The sequence below is a fragment of the Petaurus breviceps genome, unplaced genomic scaffold (genome assembly GCF_028583685.1).
Source record: "Petaurus breviceps papuanus isolate PSGF00001 unplaced genomic scaffold, PetGlider_PUasm1.0 183, whole genome shotgun sequence".
In the NCBI taxonomy this organism is placed as follows: Eukaryota; Metazoa; Chordata; class Mammalia; order Diprotodontia; family Petauridae; genus Petaurus; species Petaurus breviceps.
Window position 1 is genome coordinate 21,141,526 of NW_027185791.1, and position 18,005 is coordinate 21,159,530.

At 40.8% G+C, this 18,005-nt stretch overlaps 1 protein-coding gene across 5 annotated transcripts in view; it reads left to right on the forward strand.

Annotated features, from left to right (window-relative positions):
• The first annotated feature begins 892 nt into the window (after positions 1 to 892).
• Positions 893 to 18,005, forward strand: part of ERCC6L2 (ERCC excision repair 6 like 2) — a 186,402-nt gene continuing 169,289 nt past the window's right edge. For 2 of the 5 annotated variants that reach the window (XM_069088013.1, XM_069088014.1), the window contains exons 1-2: positions 894 to 1,181; positions 4,010 to 4,428. In XM_069088013.1, coding sequence (XP_068944114.1) covers positions 1,130 to 1,181; positions 4,010 to 4,428 — 471 coding nt within the window. In that variant the 5' untranslated portion in view covers positions 894 to 1,129. Of the gene's footprint in view, positions 1,182 to 1,340; positions 1,850 to 4,009; positions 4,429 to 18,005 lie in introns of those variants that run through there. The other 3 variants (XM_069088008.1, XM_069088009.1, XM_069088010.1) reach the window with 3 other exon arrangements.

An 18,005-nucleotide genomic window follows, 5' to 3' on the forward strand; every position in this document is an offset into this window, starting at 1 on the left:
GTCGGGCCCCGCCGAGATGAGCCAACGACACGGGTTTGGGGTAACCGTGAGGCCTGGGGGGAAGGGCCCGCGCAGGCATCACGGAAGAGCCGGAGCCTTCGGGCCGCACGGGCTCCCGTCATGGCACCCCCGGCGGGTCTGGCCGTCAGGGACCCCGGGGAGATTCTGTCGGCTCGGACGAGGGGTCTGTGTGAGGCCCTCCCACACCGACGCTCCCCTTCCGAGTGGGCGCCCCCACGCCAAGGGCCCGGCCCGCACACGGAGCTGGTGACGGGGCCCGCGGGCCTCGAGGCGCCCCGCCAGGGAGACTTCAATAGCGCCACAGGCGGCTTCACCCCGCCTTCGGAGCTCCTCCGAGGCTTCGTGGGGCCGCACACCGCCCCAGAGACGCGTGAGTGGGGAGGCCGAGGCAGGCGCACAGCGAGGAGGGGAAGGCCCGGGCCACACACCCGGGCTCAGGGAGGCCCGAGGGGCTTCCGCGCCCAGGGGGGCCGGCTCCGCACGGCGCTCGCTCCATCCGCCACCAGCCTCCCGCCTCGCCCTCTGCCGCACCATCCGTGCGCTCATCTGTCTGGCACGAGGCGCGGATTTGGCTGCCACTCTGCGCCGCGTGCTCGGAGCCCCAGCTCCCCGACTACTCTGAAGCCGACAAGAGAGAGCCGCGGGGTTCAGTCACTTCTCAAGGCCCGCCAGCTGTTTAAGATCTCGCGACACCATGACCAAAAGCGGGGAAACCCGGAAAAGGGTTTCGAGACGGACCGGGCCAGACCGCGAGCGCACGCGCTCTCGCGAGATTTTCCTGGAAGAGGGAGGAGAAGAAACGCTAAGTGGAGCCTGTGTGGGCGGGGCGGAGAGAAGGGCTTCTGAGAACGCAGGGCCCCGCCCCTTTCCCCACCCTCACTTACCCGCCTGGGTTAAGCCCCGGCCTGGCAGCCTGGTGGGTGGGGAAACTCGCCGCCCGCCCGGAAGTTTGTGCTGCCTCTCCCCTCCCCTCCCCTGCCGCACGTGCGCCCGCCCGCCGGGCTTGCTTCCCGGGGAAATCCTGAGCCCCGAGCGTCCTGCGTAATGACCGTAAGCGTTAGCGTCCGGTAGGAGCGGGCCGGCCCGCGGCAGGCGCCGCCCCCTCGCCATGGAGCCTGCGGCTTCAGAGGCCCGGACCCCGGGCGGGAAAGCGGCAGCAGGTACACGGAGGGGCCCCTGTGCTCACGTTCAGCCCGCTGCTGGTCCTCGGTTTCCTCCCCCTTCCCCGCCTTTGGCCCGGCCTCCCGCCCGGGACCAGCTTTACCCCTTATGACGCTGGGCTTCCTTCGGAGTTTTAACCGTTTGTGTGTGTGCGTGTGTGTGCGTGCGTGTGTGCGCGTGTGTGTGCGTGTGTGTGTGTGCGTGTGTGCGTGCGTGTGTGTGCGTGTGTGCGTGCGTGCGTGTGCGTGTGTCGGGCTTCGTCTGTCCCCAGCGCAGTCAGTAACACCTGCGTGTCTCTGGGCCCGGGAGCCCGGCCCGATCCCCTGCAGTAGCGCTCTGAGCCTGTGTAGAGTTACGTGTTGATACTTTGTATCCTCCACATAGACAGTCAGCTTCCGGAGGGCAGGGCTACTCTGTCTCCACCCCCAGCGTCTGGCCTTGTCTGCACGCAGTAGGAACTTAATAAATGCCTGTTAGCTGACTGAGCTGGCAGAGGGTCTTTCACACAGAAGGTACCTAATAATTTTTATTAGATTAGAGTGTTAGAAAGAGTGATGGATTTAAGGGACAGATGGTGAGTCCAGTGTTGGATGTGCTGACTTTGGGATGTCCAGACACAAACGTCCAGCGCTCAGTGACTGATGCAGGACTGAAGCACAGGAAAGAGGTGAGAGCTGGATGTATAGATTTGGGCATGAGCTGTTTGGAGAGGATGTTGGAATACCAAAAGGAAGACTGGAAAGAGAAAAGATGAGGACCTGGGATAGAACCCCAATGTACCCACACTTACAGGATGGCAGACCCGGAGAGATTAGCCAGAGAAAAGAAGAGGGTACCTAAAACCTAGGAGTGAGGATGTGTGTCTTTTTTGTAGCTGTAGTTAGTCTGAAATGCCGTAGAGGTCATAAAGGGTGAAAACTGAAAAATAGCCACTGAACAGAAATTAGCAAGTTGTTAGGAGAGCAATTTCAGTTGATTGGAAACCACATTACAAGGGGTTGCACTAAAATTATGAGTCATGTTATATGTGATTATGTACAAAAAAAGCTCGGATCCTTATTCAACAGTCTTCATTGACTCACTGTTACCTCTAGGTTTAGCTTTGAAAGCTCATCATAACCATGCTCCTTCCTACCTTTTCAGTCTTCTCATATCTTATTTCCTTCCACATACTCTGTGATATATTGACACTGGTCTCTTTGCTTTCTTCACACACAACACTCCCATCTCCAATTCTGAACATTTTCACTATCTGCTTTGAATTCCCCCCCTCCTTACCTCTGTCTCCTAATTTCCCTGGCCAGCTTCAAGTCTTAGCTAAAGTCTTACTTTCTTTGTGCCTTCCCTCTGAGATTACCTTCAATTTATTCTTTATATATCTAGTTTGTAAGTATTTATGTGCGTGTTTAATAACCTCTTTATTTCCTTCTAGCACTCTGTGCTCTGACCAAGCTAGCCTCTCTGGGCATCCTTAGGATTCTCCGTCTCTTGCTGGTCTGCCTTTGTGTGGGCCATCCCTGTACCTGGAATGCACTTCCTCCTCACAACTGCTGCAAGAGCCCTCCCCAACCACCTTGTATTTATTTTGTATTTATTCTATATTTTTGTATTGTTTACACACGCACACACTTCTTATCTCATTAGAATATAAGCTCCCTGAGAGCAAGGATTGTTTCATCTTTTGTCTGTATTCTTTCTTAGTGCCTAGCACACTTAATAAATGTTTGTTGATTGATTTTTATAGTTAACTTTTTGGCAGAGAACATGTCAGTTCAGACCTAACCAGAAACCTTTATTTTAAACTTAATTATTGAAAATCTTTCTTAAATGTTTTCATTCATTTTAATTGCTGAAAAACAAAGCTGACCAGTGCTGGCTGTTGCTGATACAGTCTTCAGTTCCTCAGTCCTGGTTACAAGATACTTATCAGCAAGACAGAGGGTATGATTAGGTTTATTGGGTCAGTCTTACTGAATCCAGGTGGTGAGGTAGTTATGTTTAAAATAAGCTAGCAGTTGAGAAAGCAATGGTAAAAGTGACAGATGACAGTATAGTTATGGCAACTTCTTCAGTAGAGGAAAGGAAAAGATGGCAGGCCGGAGGTTTGAAGATGACACTTCTATGTTTACTGTTCCTATCCTTGTCCAGATAGCCTGATTTCTAGTCTGTTAGTTGGGTTAATTTCTTATCCTTTGATTATTATATAATCTATCTAATGTCTCATTGTATGATAGACTGCCTCTAATACATTTATTACCCCTGACCTTCAGAAGATTCACTTATTTATTTTATTGCCCTATAGCAATAAGTCTTTATACATTTTTCTTTTATTTACATAGGGTCTGAGTTTCTCCCCTTTTGGAAAGGGGGGGATGAATGTGTATTCTGATATGCATATCATTGTGGTGTTAAAATTTTAGCACGTCTTAACGGGCACCTGCTCTTCAATCAGCATCTTAGGGCTGTGGCCAGAATGCCTTCAGGCTGCTTTGTTTTTTTGGTTCTTTCTCAGTGCATGGTCTTCTCTTGAATAAGCTGGTGCTTGAGAAATTGAATTAAAATTTAGCGTGTAGGAGCATAGATTTTAGAGGTAGAAAGGGTCTTAGAAGCCATCCAATCCAATGTCTTTTGTTACAGATGAATAGTATAAGACTCAGAGTTTAGTGACTTGCCCACTTACACTCAGTCTATCAGTTTCCCCCCTGTGCTGCACAGATTCTTCTGCAGTCCCAGGCAAGTGAGATGCTACTCAGTCTCCACATGCAAGTAGGTATGTCTGTTTTATTAAAACCATTTGAAAACTTCTTTTCCTTAATTTTTTTCCTAGATATGTGGCGCACTGGAGAGAGATGTCTTGTCCCTGTTATGGACAGTGGAAAACTTATTGAAGCAACAGTGAAGTCCATCTTGACAGATGAAAATGGGAAATCATTTGCACTGGTGTTATTTTCAGGTTCACTGGAAAAGAAAGTACCTTTAAAAAAACTCCATAAAGCAACATCTGGTTCTTTCAGAAGTTCTATGTTTGATGATGTTGACTTGGAAAAGCCTTATTTCCCAGACCGAAAGCTTCCTTCACCTGCTGTTGCTTTTAAGCTATCTGAAGATGGTGACTGTATTCCATATACAATTAATAGATATTTGCGTGACTACCAAAGGGAGGGAGCGCAGTTTCTATATGGACACTATTCCCTGGGAAGAGGGTGTATTCTTGGCGATGACATGGGACTTGGAAAAACAGTACAGGTATTTATTATTTTGTTCATGCAATAGTTAAAATAGTAATGTGATGTTATAGCTTATTACTTGTAGTATCACTGTGGCAAAGGTAGGCACAGAAGTTACTTGAATCATGACTTTCACATAAGTTTCTTGATAAATGTTTATTGAATTAATAAATGAATGAAAAGTGTGAAGCCATTTTATACCGATCATGTTACTCTAAGTAGGGACAGTGTTCTCATTCTAAATTTAGGTTAGATTATTTTCCCAAGGTCAGTTGGTTAAAATTTGAACTTTCTTATGTCTTACATTCCCTTGTTAGTTATTAAAGGAATATTCATCTAGTTTGTGGCTTATTCATCTTTCTCTTCTTTTTTCCCCCTTCTTTCTCCTAACTCTTCATTGTTCTTTCCAGTCCAGTATTAGCATTTCCAGCCTATTAGAACACTGAAGAAGGGCTGAGTTTTAGTATTCCAGTTAATAACAGAATCTTCTATGGAAAGGACCTCGTAAGATATTTGATCCACTGGCTCTTGATCAGGAATCCCCCCTACAACTTTGCTGACAAGTGCTCATCCAGCCCTCAGTTACTGACTTCTAATAAGATCTACTGCCTCTTGAGGCAGTCCATTCTATATTTGGATGATTTTAGTTCATAGGATGATGGATTTAGAGCTGGAAGGGACATCAGGGGTCATGTATTTAACCTCCTCATTTTACGAATGGCAAACAGACCCAGGGAAGTAAGCCACTTGTCCAAGGTCACACAAATAATTGTTAGAAAGTATTTCCTTAAAATGAACCACAGTTTGCATTTGTAGTTTCCACCCTTTGCTTCTGGTTTAGTCTTTTGGGGACAAACTGAGCAAGTCTAATCCATCTTCTATGTTATAATCCTTCAGATATTTTAAGAGAATATCATAGTTTTAGAGCAGAGAGAGACCTTACAGGCCATCTAGTCCAACCTCCACATTTTGCAAATGAGGAAAGTAGGTCTTGAGAAGTAAATAAAGTGACAAGAAGCAGAGCTAGATGCTAGGCCTCAAATCCAGTGTATCTTTTAATACACCATGCTTTCTTTTTCCCAGTTCCTTTAACTGAGTTTCCATGAGACATTTTTGAGGCCCCTTACAGTATTGCAGCCTTTCTTTGGATGCCGTTTTTTCTCTTTAAATGTTTTATTTATGCTTTTTTTTTTTTAAACATCAGGGTCACTCCTCAGTGCTACCCCTTATACCCTCCTACTCCCCTTTGTAATTATTGTCAAACAAAAGAAATTAGTCCTTTGGCAGTGTCTGAAATTTATGTGCCTCATTTTGCAGTTAGGACAAGAAGTGGGAAGCCATGATTGGCCTTTCAGTTCTTCCAGCACAGCTTCTCTCCCACCTGTGCTGGCTTTTTCTCCAGTTAGAAGATCACCGCCCTCGGTCAGGGGGCTTCATCGCTGCTTGCCTGGACTAGTGAATTCGTCTCCTAGGTGGTTTCCCTCTCAGTAAGCCTTTCCCTTCTCCAGTCCATTCTTCATACAGTTATCAAAATGACGTTCCCAGAGGACTTCCCTGCTCGATGAACTTCACTGTTCTCTAGGCTCCCTCTAGAAACTAAGATTCTTGAGGTCAGGAACAGTTGCATTTTTGTCTTTGTTTTCCCAGTCACTTCGTTTCTCTTTACCTTAGTTTCCTTAGCTGTAAAATGGGAATAATGAGAGTACCCACCTGGTTTGGCAGGATTGTTGTGAAGATTAAATGAGATGATACTTGTAAAAAAGCACTGTGCTTGACACACCCTAGATACCACATAAATGCTTATTCACTCATTTCCCCTTCCTCTTCTCGAGGGCTGTCATTGATTTTTCCTTTTCTCAGTCCTTTTTCCTTTTATTTTTCATTTACGTTATTGTTGTTAATGTATGTTTTCTTACTGGTTCTGCTTCTTTTGTACTGTATCAGTTCATGAACATTTTCTCGTATTCCTCTGAATTCCTCATATTTACCATTCCTTACTTCACAATAATTAGAATAGGCTATAATTGTTTTTTCAGAATACTTACCCTAATCAATTTGTTTCTATTTTTTTTGACACCACAAGGAGTGATGCTCTGAGTATTTGGGTCTGTATTAGACTTCTGTCTGTCTCTGATTTCCTTGAGCTCGGTGTGGGATTGCCGTATCTCAGAGGGAAGTTTCAGTCCCTTTTCTTGCATAATTCCATACTGAAATCAGAGCAGGTGGGCTTCTTCACAGCCCTTCCAGCTCTGCATCAGCTGTCTCCCCTGACCTCTTTATCACTGACTGTGTGCCCTGTGTTTTTTATCTTTACTGGTTTGCATGGAGTGAAGTGAAAGTTAAAAGCTGTTTTAATTTACATTTCTCTCACTATTAGTGATTTGGATTGTTTTCATGTGGTTCTTGTAGTTTTCAAATCTTCTTTTGAAAATTATTTGTGTCCTGTGACCATTTTTCTATCAGGGGATGTCCTTTCATGTTCTGTCTTTGTATAAGGTTCCCCATATAGTCCAATTATTGGGATTTTATTCCTGTATTGTATGTAACATTGTCTGGTTTACCTTTGACTTATCTCTGTCCCTCGTTTGGTTGAGGATTCTCCCTCTAACCATACTTGTTAAAGGCACTTGATCCCAGTCTCTTCTCATTTTTTCATGATGGGACTTTTTCTATTAAAGTCATCCAGCTACTTTGTGGAATTTTGTGTAAGATATTGGTCTAATCAGGATTTTTATAAAACTTGACTTCCATTTATCCCACTAGATTTTTTTCAGAAATGGAGCTATTCTCAGTAAGCAGTGTTCCTCAGTGTATCAAACACTGGGCTATTATTTCCACTTGCTTTTTCCCCCTCTTATTTACCTATCTCCTTCCTTTGATCCACTTTTCAGCTTTTTTAAGCAGTACTAAAATAGTTCAGTGACTACTGCTTTTACTACTGGTAATACTACGCAGTTTCATTCATTGTTTTCCTTTTCACTCTTGTTTGTGCTTCCAAAGAAATTCTGTTATTATTTTGTTCATTTCCAACAAGTATCCCGTCTGTGATGAGACTGGCATAGAACTGCTGTTTAACCACGCGTGCTGGCCCCTTTCAGCACCGTTTGCGCTCCACTTGATTTCTGTCATGAATATTTTGTAGCTGTATTTATATGTCCTGTGTGTGTCAAGGTAGGTGACGTCCCTGATACAGATCATACTTGTCTCATTGCTTTTTCCTAGTTTTTGTTCGTCGTGTATGAAAATGCTGGTCATTTCAAGAGACTTTGCAGAATTTGTTATGAAACCTTCATCTTCAGGGACTTTGATTTATTTTCCTTTGTTGGGAAGTATTTGTACTTTCAATTATGCTTCTCTGCAAATGTTTGTTACTTTCTCCTCAGTAGGTGTTTTGTCTGTCTTCATGCAATCACTTTCCTGAGTTTTCTTTTGGTGTCTTGCTTATTGCCGATCCTTTTCCTTCTGAAAACTCAGTGTTTATGCCCCCTCCTCCAGAGTTTGGCTTCCCTTGCTCTGTTCTCTCAGACCCCCAGGGTTGGAAGAAGTCTGTTCCTCAGAGGGTGAAAATGAGGAGTTGGGGCACCTCTCCGAGGAGACTGAATGGCCATTGTTGTTAAGAACCTGTTCTCTGCCTTTTTCAGTCTGTCTCTTTTAGGCTCTGCCCTCTCTGCAGCTGACTTTTTTCAGACCTTAGGCTGTGTCCTTGCTACTAACTGTTGAAGGGTTGGGGAAGAGGGCCCCTATTAGGGTACACTGCTGAGAGACTTGCTCTGAGAAATCGTTCTCCATTTTGGCTGCAGATGGGTTGTGGGAGAGGGGATGGAGAAATGATGTGGGATCTCCATTCTTTAAATGACAATAAACTCTGATAGACCCTGAGTGAATTTTGAAGTCATTGCCTCCAATTTCCATTCATGGGGTAGCACAGGACCCCGGTGATGCCCCAGGCCAGTCTGCACGATGAGATATGGGAGGAGCCTAGAGCTGTGAGTGACAGGAGAAACTGACCGATGGAATAATCTTTCCTTCGCATTTTGACCGAGAATACTTTGTGGGGGGTTATCTGACTTTTCTTTTCATCATTGCTGAAGTTTCCGCATTTTGGGACTCTTGTGCTGTTTGGTGGGGAGAGGTGCAGGGTAACTTCTCCCTGAATCATCTTGCTAGGATTCCTTATTTCACTGTATTTCTTTTCCTGTCCTTTCTCCCTTCCCTAACTTCAAGAGATGCCCGCTCCCACCATTCCATCTCCATACTTGATATATTGTTTCATGCCGTTCATGAGCCTTTTAAGTTCTTCCTTTCTCCTCATTCCTTCCCTTATATATTCTCCCCCTGACTTTCTTTGTTTCCTTTTTGACCCTTTAAAATAGTGAGATTCTGAAGGAACAATGATTCTCTTTCTTACATTCGGATGTAAGCCCTTGATCACCATTTACTTCGTCCAAATTGCCCAAACTTGTATACCTTATTTAGTTTCCCTTGAATCTTGCTTTGTGTTTCAAAGGAACTAGAGAACTCTAGTTTTTTTTGAGGAATGCTTAGAAATAGTTGATTCTATTAAAGGTCCTTTTCTTACACCTGTATGGTCATCCAGAGAATTGAAAATGAGTATCACTTAGAAGGCAAAGTAAAGGTGCAGGATGGGTGTGAATAGGCTGCCACATGTAACACATAAAAAAAACTTTGCAGAACAAGAGTAAACTATTTCATCAGGGAAATAGGTGATTGAAAAAGTGGGGCTCGTCATGTGGTAAGGGCAGGACAGACCGGTGATTCGTTGGTAACCTTGTAATGTCAGTAGTGACTGAGGAAGACCGCTAGCATATTTGCTGACCACTGTGGCAAACTTATAGGCCATGTACAGGTTTTGAAAAGGATAGGCAGGCATGGAGGGGCTGAGATCTGCATTGTTGGAGTGAGCATCCAAATTGAAGAGATCGTGATTCTTCTGAATATTTGGGAGAATTTTATTCCATTAGATTCCATCCTCACCTGTCAGTGTCTTTGAAGTCTTGATTCTGTCATTCAGTATGTAAACCATCCTTCTCAGGTTGTGTCATCTGCAAATTTGATAAGCATGTCATCTATATCTATATAGAATATTGGGAAAAATGAGAAGAACATAGGATGAATGAACGAAAAAATATGAAGTACTTAACACATCCAAGGCATTGTACTACGGCCTGGGGGCCAAATAGAAAAGTCAGATGTTCTCTTTTTTTGGAACTCACATTCTAATGAAAGAGATAACAAATAAGGGAGGGAAGGTTTCAGCTACAAGTCTGAAGGAAAGACCCACTGATTTTAGAATGATATGTGTGTGTGTATGTATGTATATATGTATATGTGTGTGCATATATCTATCTATCTAGATAAATAGATATAGATATATTCCTTGGGCACTAAATTAGAAAATTCTTAAGTTCTATGGCTACTGTTTGGGTCCAGCTATTAGTAAGTTCTGATCTACCTAATTGTCTATCTCGCATCTCCATTCTGTTCAAAAAAATATCATGAGATGCTTTTTAAAATGTTGTTTTAAAATCCAGGTAAACTGTATAGCATTCCAGTAACCTACCAGTATTATAACTCTGTCACAAAAGAAAATAAGGACAGGGGGTGGCTAGGTGGTACAGTGAATAGAGCACCAGCCTTGGAGTCAGGAGGACCTGAGTTCAAATCCGGCCTCAGACACTTGACACACTTAACTAGCCGTGTGACTTTGGGCAAGTCACCTAACCCCAATTGCCCTCCAAAAAAGCAAAAAAAAAAAAAAGAAGAAAATAAGGACAATCTGACAAAGCCATGAAATCCTGGCTTTTCTTTCTCTAAAATAATACTTTTTCAAAACCCTGGGGGCGTGGGGGGAGGGGTGGGGAATGAAATGTCCAACTCACTTCATGTCTGTGGGCTTCATTTTCTTCATCTGTAAAATGATAGACTTGAACTGGATGTTCTCTGAGGTACCTTCTAATGATACCCCTTTGCTTATGGTGTTATCTGTATAATTTGACTCTTTAAGGGTTTTTAGATAGACCATCATAACATCTGCAACATGCCATAGTTTTTATCTCTTCCCTTTGCCTGTTCCCTTGATTTCTCTTTCTTATGCTATGGCAAGCATTTCTAGCACTGTTAAATTGTATTAGTGATAATGAGCATCTTTTTTTTTACCCTTGATCTTATATGAAAGGCCTTTAACTTTTCTCTGTTACATGTAATGTTTTGTCTTTGTTTTAAATACATATTATTTACCATATTAAGGCAAAGCTCATTTATTCCTACTCTCACTAGAACTTTTAACAGAAATGGGTGTTTTTTTTTGTCAAAGGCCTTTTCAAAATCTTTTGTTTCTTTTTACCCTTTCTTTCCTTCCTTCTTTCACGTGGTTTTTTGTTATTCATGTTATTAATATGAACTTTATAGTCTGCTTTATATTGAACCAACCCTACATTTCTGCCAGAAATACAGTTGGTAATGTGTAATCTTTTCAAGAACACATTTGTATCATGGAAAAGATATTGGAAGGGTCCCTTCTTTGTCTTTGTTACAAATAGTTTGTGTAATATTGGAATTAATTGTTATTTGACTATTTGATGAAATTTAATTGTAAATCCATCTGGGCCTTGAGTTTGTTTCCTCCTCCTCTTTGGGCAGTCATTTATGACTTGTTCAATTTCCTTGACAAATATTGCATTGTTAAAATCATCTATTTCATCTTTTGTTAACCTGATTACTTTTTATTTTTGTGAGCGTTCATTTCCTCTAAGTCATCACTTTTCTGGGCATGTAATTGGGTAAAATAGTTTCCGATAGTTTCCTTTATTTCCTCTTTAGTTGCTATGAATTTTTAAATTTTTGATGAAATTTGGTTTTCTTCACTTTTAAAATCAAATTAGCTATTCGTTTTGGTTTTTTTTTAAAAGGTCCTAGTTTTATCAGTTAATTTTTTCAGTTTTTAAATCTGATTTTTGGAATTTCTACTTTGTATTGTTTGTTTTACTAATTTTTTTAGTTATATGCCAGAATTGTTTTGTTGTTTTTCTTTTGTTGATGAAAGCATTTAGATATATGAATCACTATTTTAGCTACATTTTCTGCTTTTTGGTATGTTTTTTCATTATTTCAGATACCAATGAAATTGTATACTGTTTCTACTCTCTTTTCTTTTACCCACTGGTTCATATGGTAATCTGATTTTTTTTTCTCAATTTCATTACTTTTTTTTTTCAGTAATCGGAAATCCACCTCTTGCTCACTCTTTTCCACCTCTCACATACATTAAAAAAGAAATGAAAACAAAACTCTTGCACAAATATGCATAAAGAAGCAAAAAAATCTACAACAGCCTTTTTTTAAAATATAAAAGCATAAGCTGTCAATACAAATATATTATTTTACTAAAACATTTCCATATTGGTTATTTTGTGCAAGAAGATTCAAATAAAAGAAAAAAAATGAAAGAAAAAAAGTATAAAAACATGCTTCAATCTGTATTAAATCAGTATCAGCTCTCTTTGGAGGCAGATAGCGTGCTTCATCATTAGTCCTTTGGGATCTTCTTAGATCATTGCATTGCTGAGAATAACTAAGTCATTCACAGTTCTTCATTGAACAATATTGCTGTTACTGAGTATAATGTTTTGGTTCTGTGTACTTCACTATGCATCAGTTCATGTAATTCTTCCCATGTTTTCCTGAAATCATTCTTATAGCACAGTAATATTCCATTACAATCATACACCACAACTTGTCTAGCCATTGCAGTGCTGCTATAAATATTTTTGTACAAATAGGTCCTTTTCTCTAATGTCTTTGGGATATAGAACTACGAGGGGGTATTGCTGGGTCCAAGGGCATGTACAGTTTGGTAGCCCTTTGGGCATAGTTCCAAACTGCTCACCAGAATGGTTAGATCAGTTCACAAATCTACCCGTGCATTAATGGCCCGGTTTTCCCACATTCCCTTCAACATCCAACATTTTTCTTTTTTGTCATATTAACCAACCTAGTAGGTGTGAGGTGGTACCTCTGAGTTGTTTTAATTTGCATTTCTTTAATCAAGAGCAATTTAGAGCATTTTTTCTTAGGAGTATGGATAGCTTTGATTTCTTCTTCTGAAAACTGCTTTTTCATATCCTTTGATCATTTATCAATTGGGGAATGACTTGTATTTTTATAAATGTGACTCAATTTTCTATATACTTGAGAAATGAGGCCTTTTATCAAAGAAACTTATTTCAGAATTTTATCATAGTTACTATTGTTAACTGTGTTTCTCTTCGTCCTATCCCCCCCTCCCCGTTTATTCTCTTCTCTCTCCTTTGACCCTATCCCTCTTCAAAAGTGTTTTGCTTGACCACACTTTCCCCTAATCTGCCCTCCCTTCTATCACCACCAACTCATCTCCCCTTTCTCTTATTTCCTTCCCCTCCTACTTTCCTATGCGATAAGACAGATTTCTCTACCTTATTGAGCTTGTGTATTATTCCCTCTTTGAGCCAGTTCTGGTGACAGTAAAGTTCACTCATTCCCCCTCAGATCCCCTGTCTTTCCCTCCGTTGTCAAAACTTTTTCTTGCCTCTTTTATGTGAGATAATTTACCCCTTTATGCCTTTGTCTTTTCCTTTCTCCCAATACATTCCTACCTCACCCTTACTTTTATTTTTTTACATATCCTTTCATATTCAACTGACACCTGTGCCCTCGGTCTCTATATAGTCCTTCTAAGTGTCCTAATAAGGAGAAAGTTCATATAATTCTTTCAATTTCTATTTTACCCTCCGGTTCTAGAATATCAGGGCAGTTTTCCTTGATAATTTCTTGAAAGATGTTGTCTAGGATCTTTTGTTGATCATGGCTTTCAGATAGTCCCATAATTCTTAAATTGTCTTTCCTGGATCTGTTTTCCAGGTCTGTTGTTTTTCCAATGAGATATTTTATATTGTATTCTATTTTTTCATTCTTTTGATTTTGTTTTTATTGCTTTTTGACTTCTTAGAAAGTCATTAGCTTCTATTTGCTCAACTTTAATTTTTAAGGAATTATTTTCTTTGATGGATTTTTATACCACTTTTTCCATTTGGCCACTTCTGTTTTTTAAGTCAGTCTTTTCCCCATTTATTTTTTATACCTCTTTTACCATTTGGCCTAGTCTGTTTTTTAAAGTTTTATTTTGTTCAGTATATTTTTGTGTCTCTTCTGCCAAGCTGTTGACTTGTTCATTATTTTCTTGTATCACTCTCATTTCTCTTCCCAGTTTTTCCTCTCTTTGTTACTTTTTTTTTTTTGCTATTACTTGATTTTCAAAATCTTTTTTCAATCTTTCCATGGCCTGAGACCAATTCATATTTTTCTTGGAGGCTTTGGATGTAGGGGCTTTAATGTTATCATCTTCTTCTGAGCATATGTTCTGATCTTACTTGTCACCACAGTAATGTTTTATGGGCAGAATATTTTTCTGTTGTTTGTTCTTTTTCCCAGCCTAATTCTTGACTTTTAACTCTGTTAGAGTAGGACTCTGCTTCCAGGTTGGAGACTGTCTCAAGCTTCAGGGGTTTTGTGCGACTGTTTTCAGAAATACTTCTAGGGACCTTCCAGTTTTCAGTTCTTCCAGGGTAGGATGATCCAAGGAAAGGTGTGTTTACCACTCTCCTGTCTTTTGCTTTGGTGTGTGGGCAGCCACATGCGTTCTTTTCTGCCCTGAAACTGACAAGGGTTGTGGCTTGAGTGTGGCAGCCAACTCTGGTGTTCTGCCTCGTGTTCCTCCTTGCCATGGGACTGCCTCCCTGGACTGCGACCTGGGTTTGAGTGTGGCCAGAGCAGCAACGTTCTGCCTCGGTGCTATGGCATGGGCTCCTGGAATCTCCTTCTTGCCAGATGTTTGACCCTCTTACCATCTGTGGGCCGAGAGCTCCAGAAGCAGCAGCTTCTGCTGTTGGTCCAGTGGCTCCCACAGCCTGGTGCCCTCGTGCTGGAGCCTGGTCTGCATCACCCAGGTGTGACGGGTCTCTCCTGCTGACGTCTAAGTTGTCTTTGGCTGGAAAATTATCTCACCCTGTGCTGTTATGGGTCCTGTCACTTCAGGGATTGCTTTGTGACATTATTTAAAGGTGTTGTTGGAGGGGTTTTGAGGAGAGCTCAGGTGAGCTGCTGCCTTTTCTCCCTCATCTTGGCTTGCCCCTCCCAAAGAGTGAATTTTTATCCCAGAAGTAGGGATCTTTGGGTTTATCAGACACTAGATTACTGTGGTCATTTACTGTTGTGCCTTGTGTGCCAAATCTATTCCACTGGCCAACCACTCTGTTTGTTTTGATAATTTTGATAATACAGTTTGAGATCTGATATGATTAGACCACCGCCTTTTGCATTTTTTTCCCCATTGATTCCCTTGATATCCTTGAGCTTTTGTTCTTCCAGATGAATTTTGTTATAATTTTTTCTAGGTCTATAAAATAATTTTTTGATAGTTTGATTGGTATGGAACCGAATAAACAGATTAATTTAGTTAGAATTGTCATTTTTATTATATTGGCTCAGCTACCCATGAGCAATTAATATTTTTCCAGCTGTTTAGATCTGACTTTATTTGTGTGAAAAGTGTTTTATAGTTGTATTCATATAGTTCCTGGCTTTGTCTCAGCAAGTAGACTGCCAAGTATTTTATATTGTCTACAATTATTTAAAATGGAATTTCTCTTTCTGTCTTTTGCTGCTAAACTTTGTTGGTAATATTTAGAAATGCTGATGATTTATGTGGGTCTATTTTGTATCCTTAAAGTTTGCTAAAATGGTTAATAATTTCAAGTAGTTTTTCAGTTGATTCTCTTAACATTTTCTGAGTATAACATCATCTGCAAAGAATGATAGTTTTGTTTCCTCATTTCCTGTTCTAATTCCTTTAATTTCTTTTTCTTCTATTATTGCTATAGCTAACATTTCTAGAACAATATTAAATAATAGAGATGATAATGGGTACCCTTCCTTCACCCTTGATTTTACTGGGAAGGCTTCTAGCTTATCCCCATTATATTGTTGATGGTTAGGTAAATGCTACTTATCATTTGAAGGTAAGCCCCCTTTATACCTGTGCTCTCTAGTGTTTTTTTTTTTAAAGCAATTGGGGTTAAGTAACTTGCCAGGTTACACGGCCAATTATTTTGTGTGGGTGTTAAGTATCTGAGGCCAGAACTGATCCCGGGTCTCGTGACTCTGGGGCCGGCGCTCTTACTCACTGCGCCACCTGGCTGCCCCAGCTCTCTAGTGTTTTTGATAGGGATGTGTGCTGTATTTTGTCCAAGGCTTTTTGTGCATCTATTGATAATCATATGGTTTCTGTTGGTTTTGTTATTAATATGATCGATTATGCTGATAGTGATAGTTTTCCTAATATTGAACCAGACCTCCATTCCTGGCATAAATCTATAAAGCCAATCACAAGTAACTCTCCTGAGAACTGCTGCTGTGAATAGCTTTAAGGATCTGATCACTTAGTATAGTGAACTTGGTTTATTCAGCAATAAACTAAAGCAAAACATTCAAGAAACTAGAGTAGAACATTCACAATAATATAACATACCAACTTGTTAGTAAGGTGGCCACATAGTCTTAGACAAAACATATCATTCACTAAATCACAATCTTCTCAATCAATATAGAGTGCCCAAGCAAAGTCTTCTTTCGTGTTGATTCAAACTGGCTTCAATTCTCCTTAAGCCAGTCATCCTTAAGGGGTAGTGGGAAGTACAAACACCCCTCAGTCACAGTAAGTTACAGTATCATCAGTCAGTACTGGTTACCCAAGTCAAAACTCGAGGCTGACTCCCAAACCCCGTGGCTCCTCTTCCATGGGCTGGCTACATCCAGCTCTTGCCTGGATGTACACACAGGCAGCTCTCTGCTTCGGTTCTCTGTCTCAGCCCACAGGGTCTATTCTACTCCAAGCCCTTCACAGTTTCTGTTTCTAGGAAGACAAAGCTTAACAGAGCTACAACAATATTTATATGCATTAAGCTTAACAGAGCTATAGCAATATTTACACACATTGCTGGCACTATCATCTCAATTCACTTTCTTCTGTCTAACAAAGGGACAGAAATCAACACACAAAGATTCTGTCTGAGAAATCAAACACAGATCAGCAGTAAAGTCCCAAGACTTCTGTAAACAAGAGTAAAGCCCTCTTTCAGGACTTCTGTAAACAACAGTAAAGCCCTCTTTTAGGACTTCTGTCCAAGAATAATAGACAGGGTACTTCTGTCTGCCAAATGAACACAAATCAGCAGAGTGCTTCTGTCTGACAGAGTAACATCAACACAGAACAATAGAGTGCCTGCATCACAAACATTTTCTCTCTTAGCTCTGCTTGGTCCCAGCTTGTGCTTCTCCTTCCTGTTCCACTCTTTCGTCAAGCTCCTCCATGTGATGACATTAGGCCTATTAAGGTCAGGGAAGGTCTCCTAATTCCCTTCGGTCTATTAAGGGCAACACAAACATATACTATTTCCAGCAAAGACTTGACACAGTCAAAGGCAAGGCTCAGAGGCACTTGAATAGCTGAAACAAGCAGCAAAGTACTACTTTGCTTGCCATGACAAAATCCCACCTGGTCACGATGTGTGGTCTGGTGATGTATTGCTGGAATCCCTTTGCTAATATTTTATTTAAAATTTTTACATCCATATTTATTAGGGAAGTTGGTTTGTGATTTTCTTTCTCTTTTTTGACTCTTCCTGATTTGGGTATGAGTACCATGCTAGTGTCATAAGAAGAATTTGGTAGGGCTCCTTCTTTGCCTATATTTCCCAAATGGTTTCTATGCTATTAGGATTAATTGTTCTTTAAATGTTTGGTAGAGTTTACTTTTGGTCCTAGGGATTTAATCTTAGGAAGCTCCTTAATGGCTTATTCATTTCCTTTTTCTATGATTTCAAATATTGTATTTCTTCTTCTGTTAATCTGGGTAACATTTTTGTAGCTATTTATCCATTTCATTTAGATCATCAGATCATCAAATTTATTGGCATATAATTGGGCAAATAAGTCCTAACAATTGTCTTAATTTCCTCTTCGTTGTCTTTCATTTTTCATGCTAGTGATTTGTTTTTCTTTCCTTTTTAAAAATCTAGTTTGATTAACTAATAATAGATAAAACAATGGTTTATCTTTTTATTGTTTTTTTACCCTCCATAAAACCAGCTTCTAGTTTTATTTATTAGTTCAATGGTTTTCTTACTTTTTAAAATGAATCTCTCCTTTGATTTTCAGGATTTCCAATTTGACGTTTAATTGGGGATTCTTAATTTGTTCTTTTTCTGTTTTTTTTTTTTTAGTTGCATGCCCAATTTATTTATTTATATTTTTAAGCAGTCGGGGTTAAGTAACTTGCTCAAGGTTACACGGCCAGTTATTCCTGGGTGTGGTGCTGAGTGTCTGAGCCTGGATTCGATCCCAGGTCATCCCAGCACTGGAGCTGGTGCTCTTACTCTCTGTGCTACCTGGTCGCCCTGCATGCCCAATTTATTGATCTACTTTTTCTTTATTTTAGAGATGTAAATTTTCCCCTAAGGACCACTTTGGCTGCATCCCATAAAT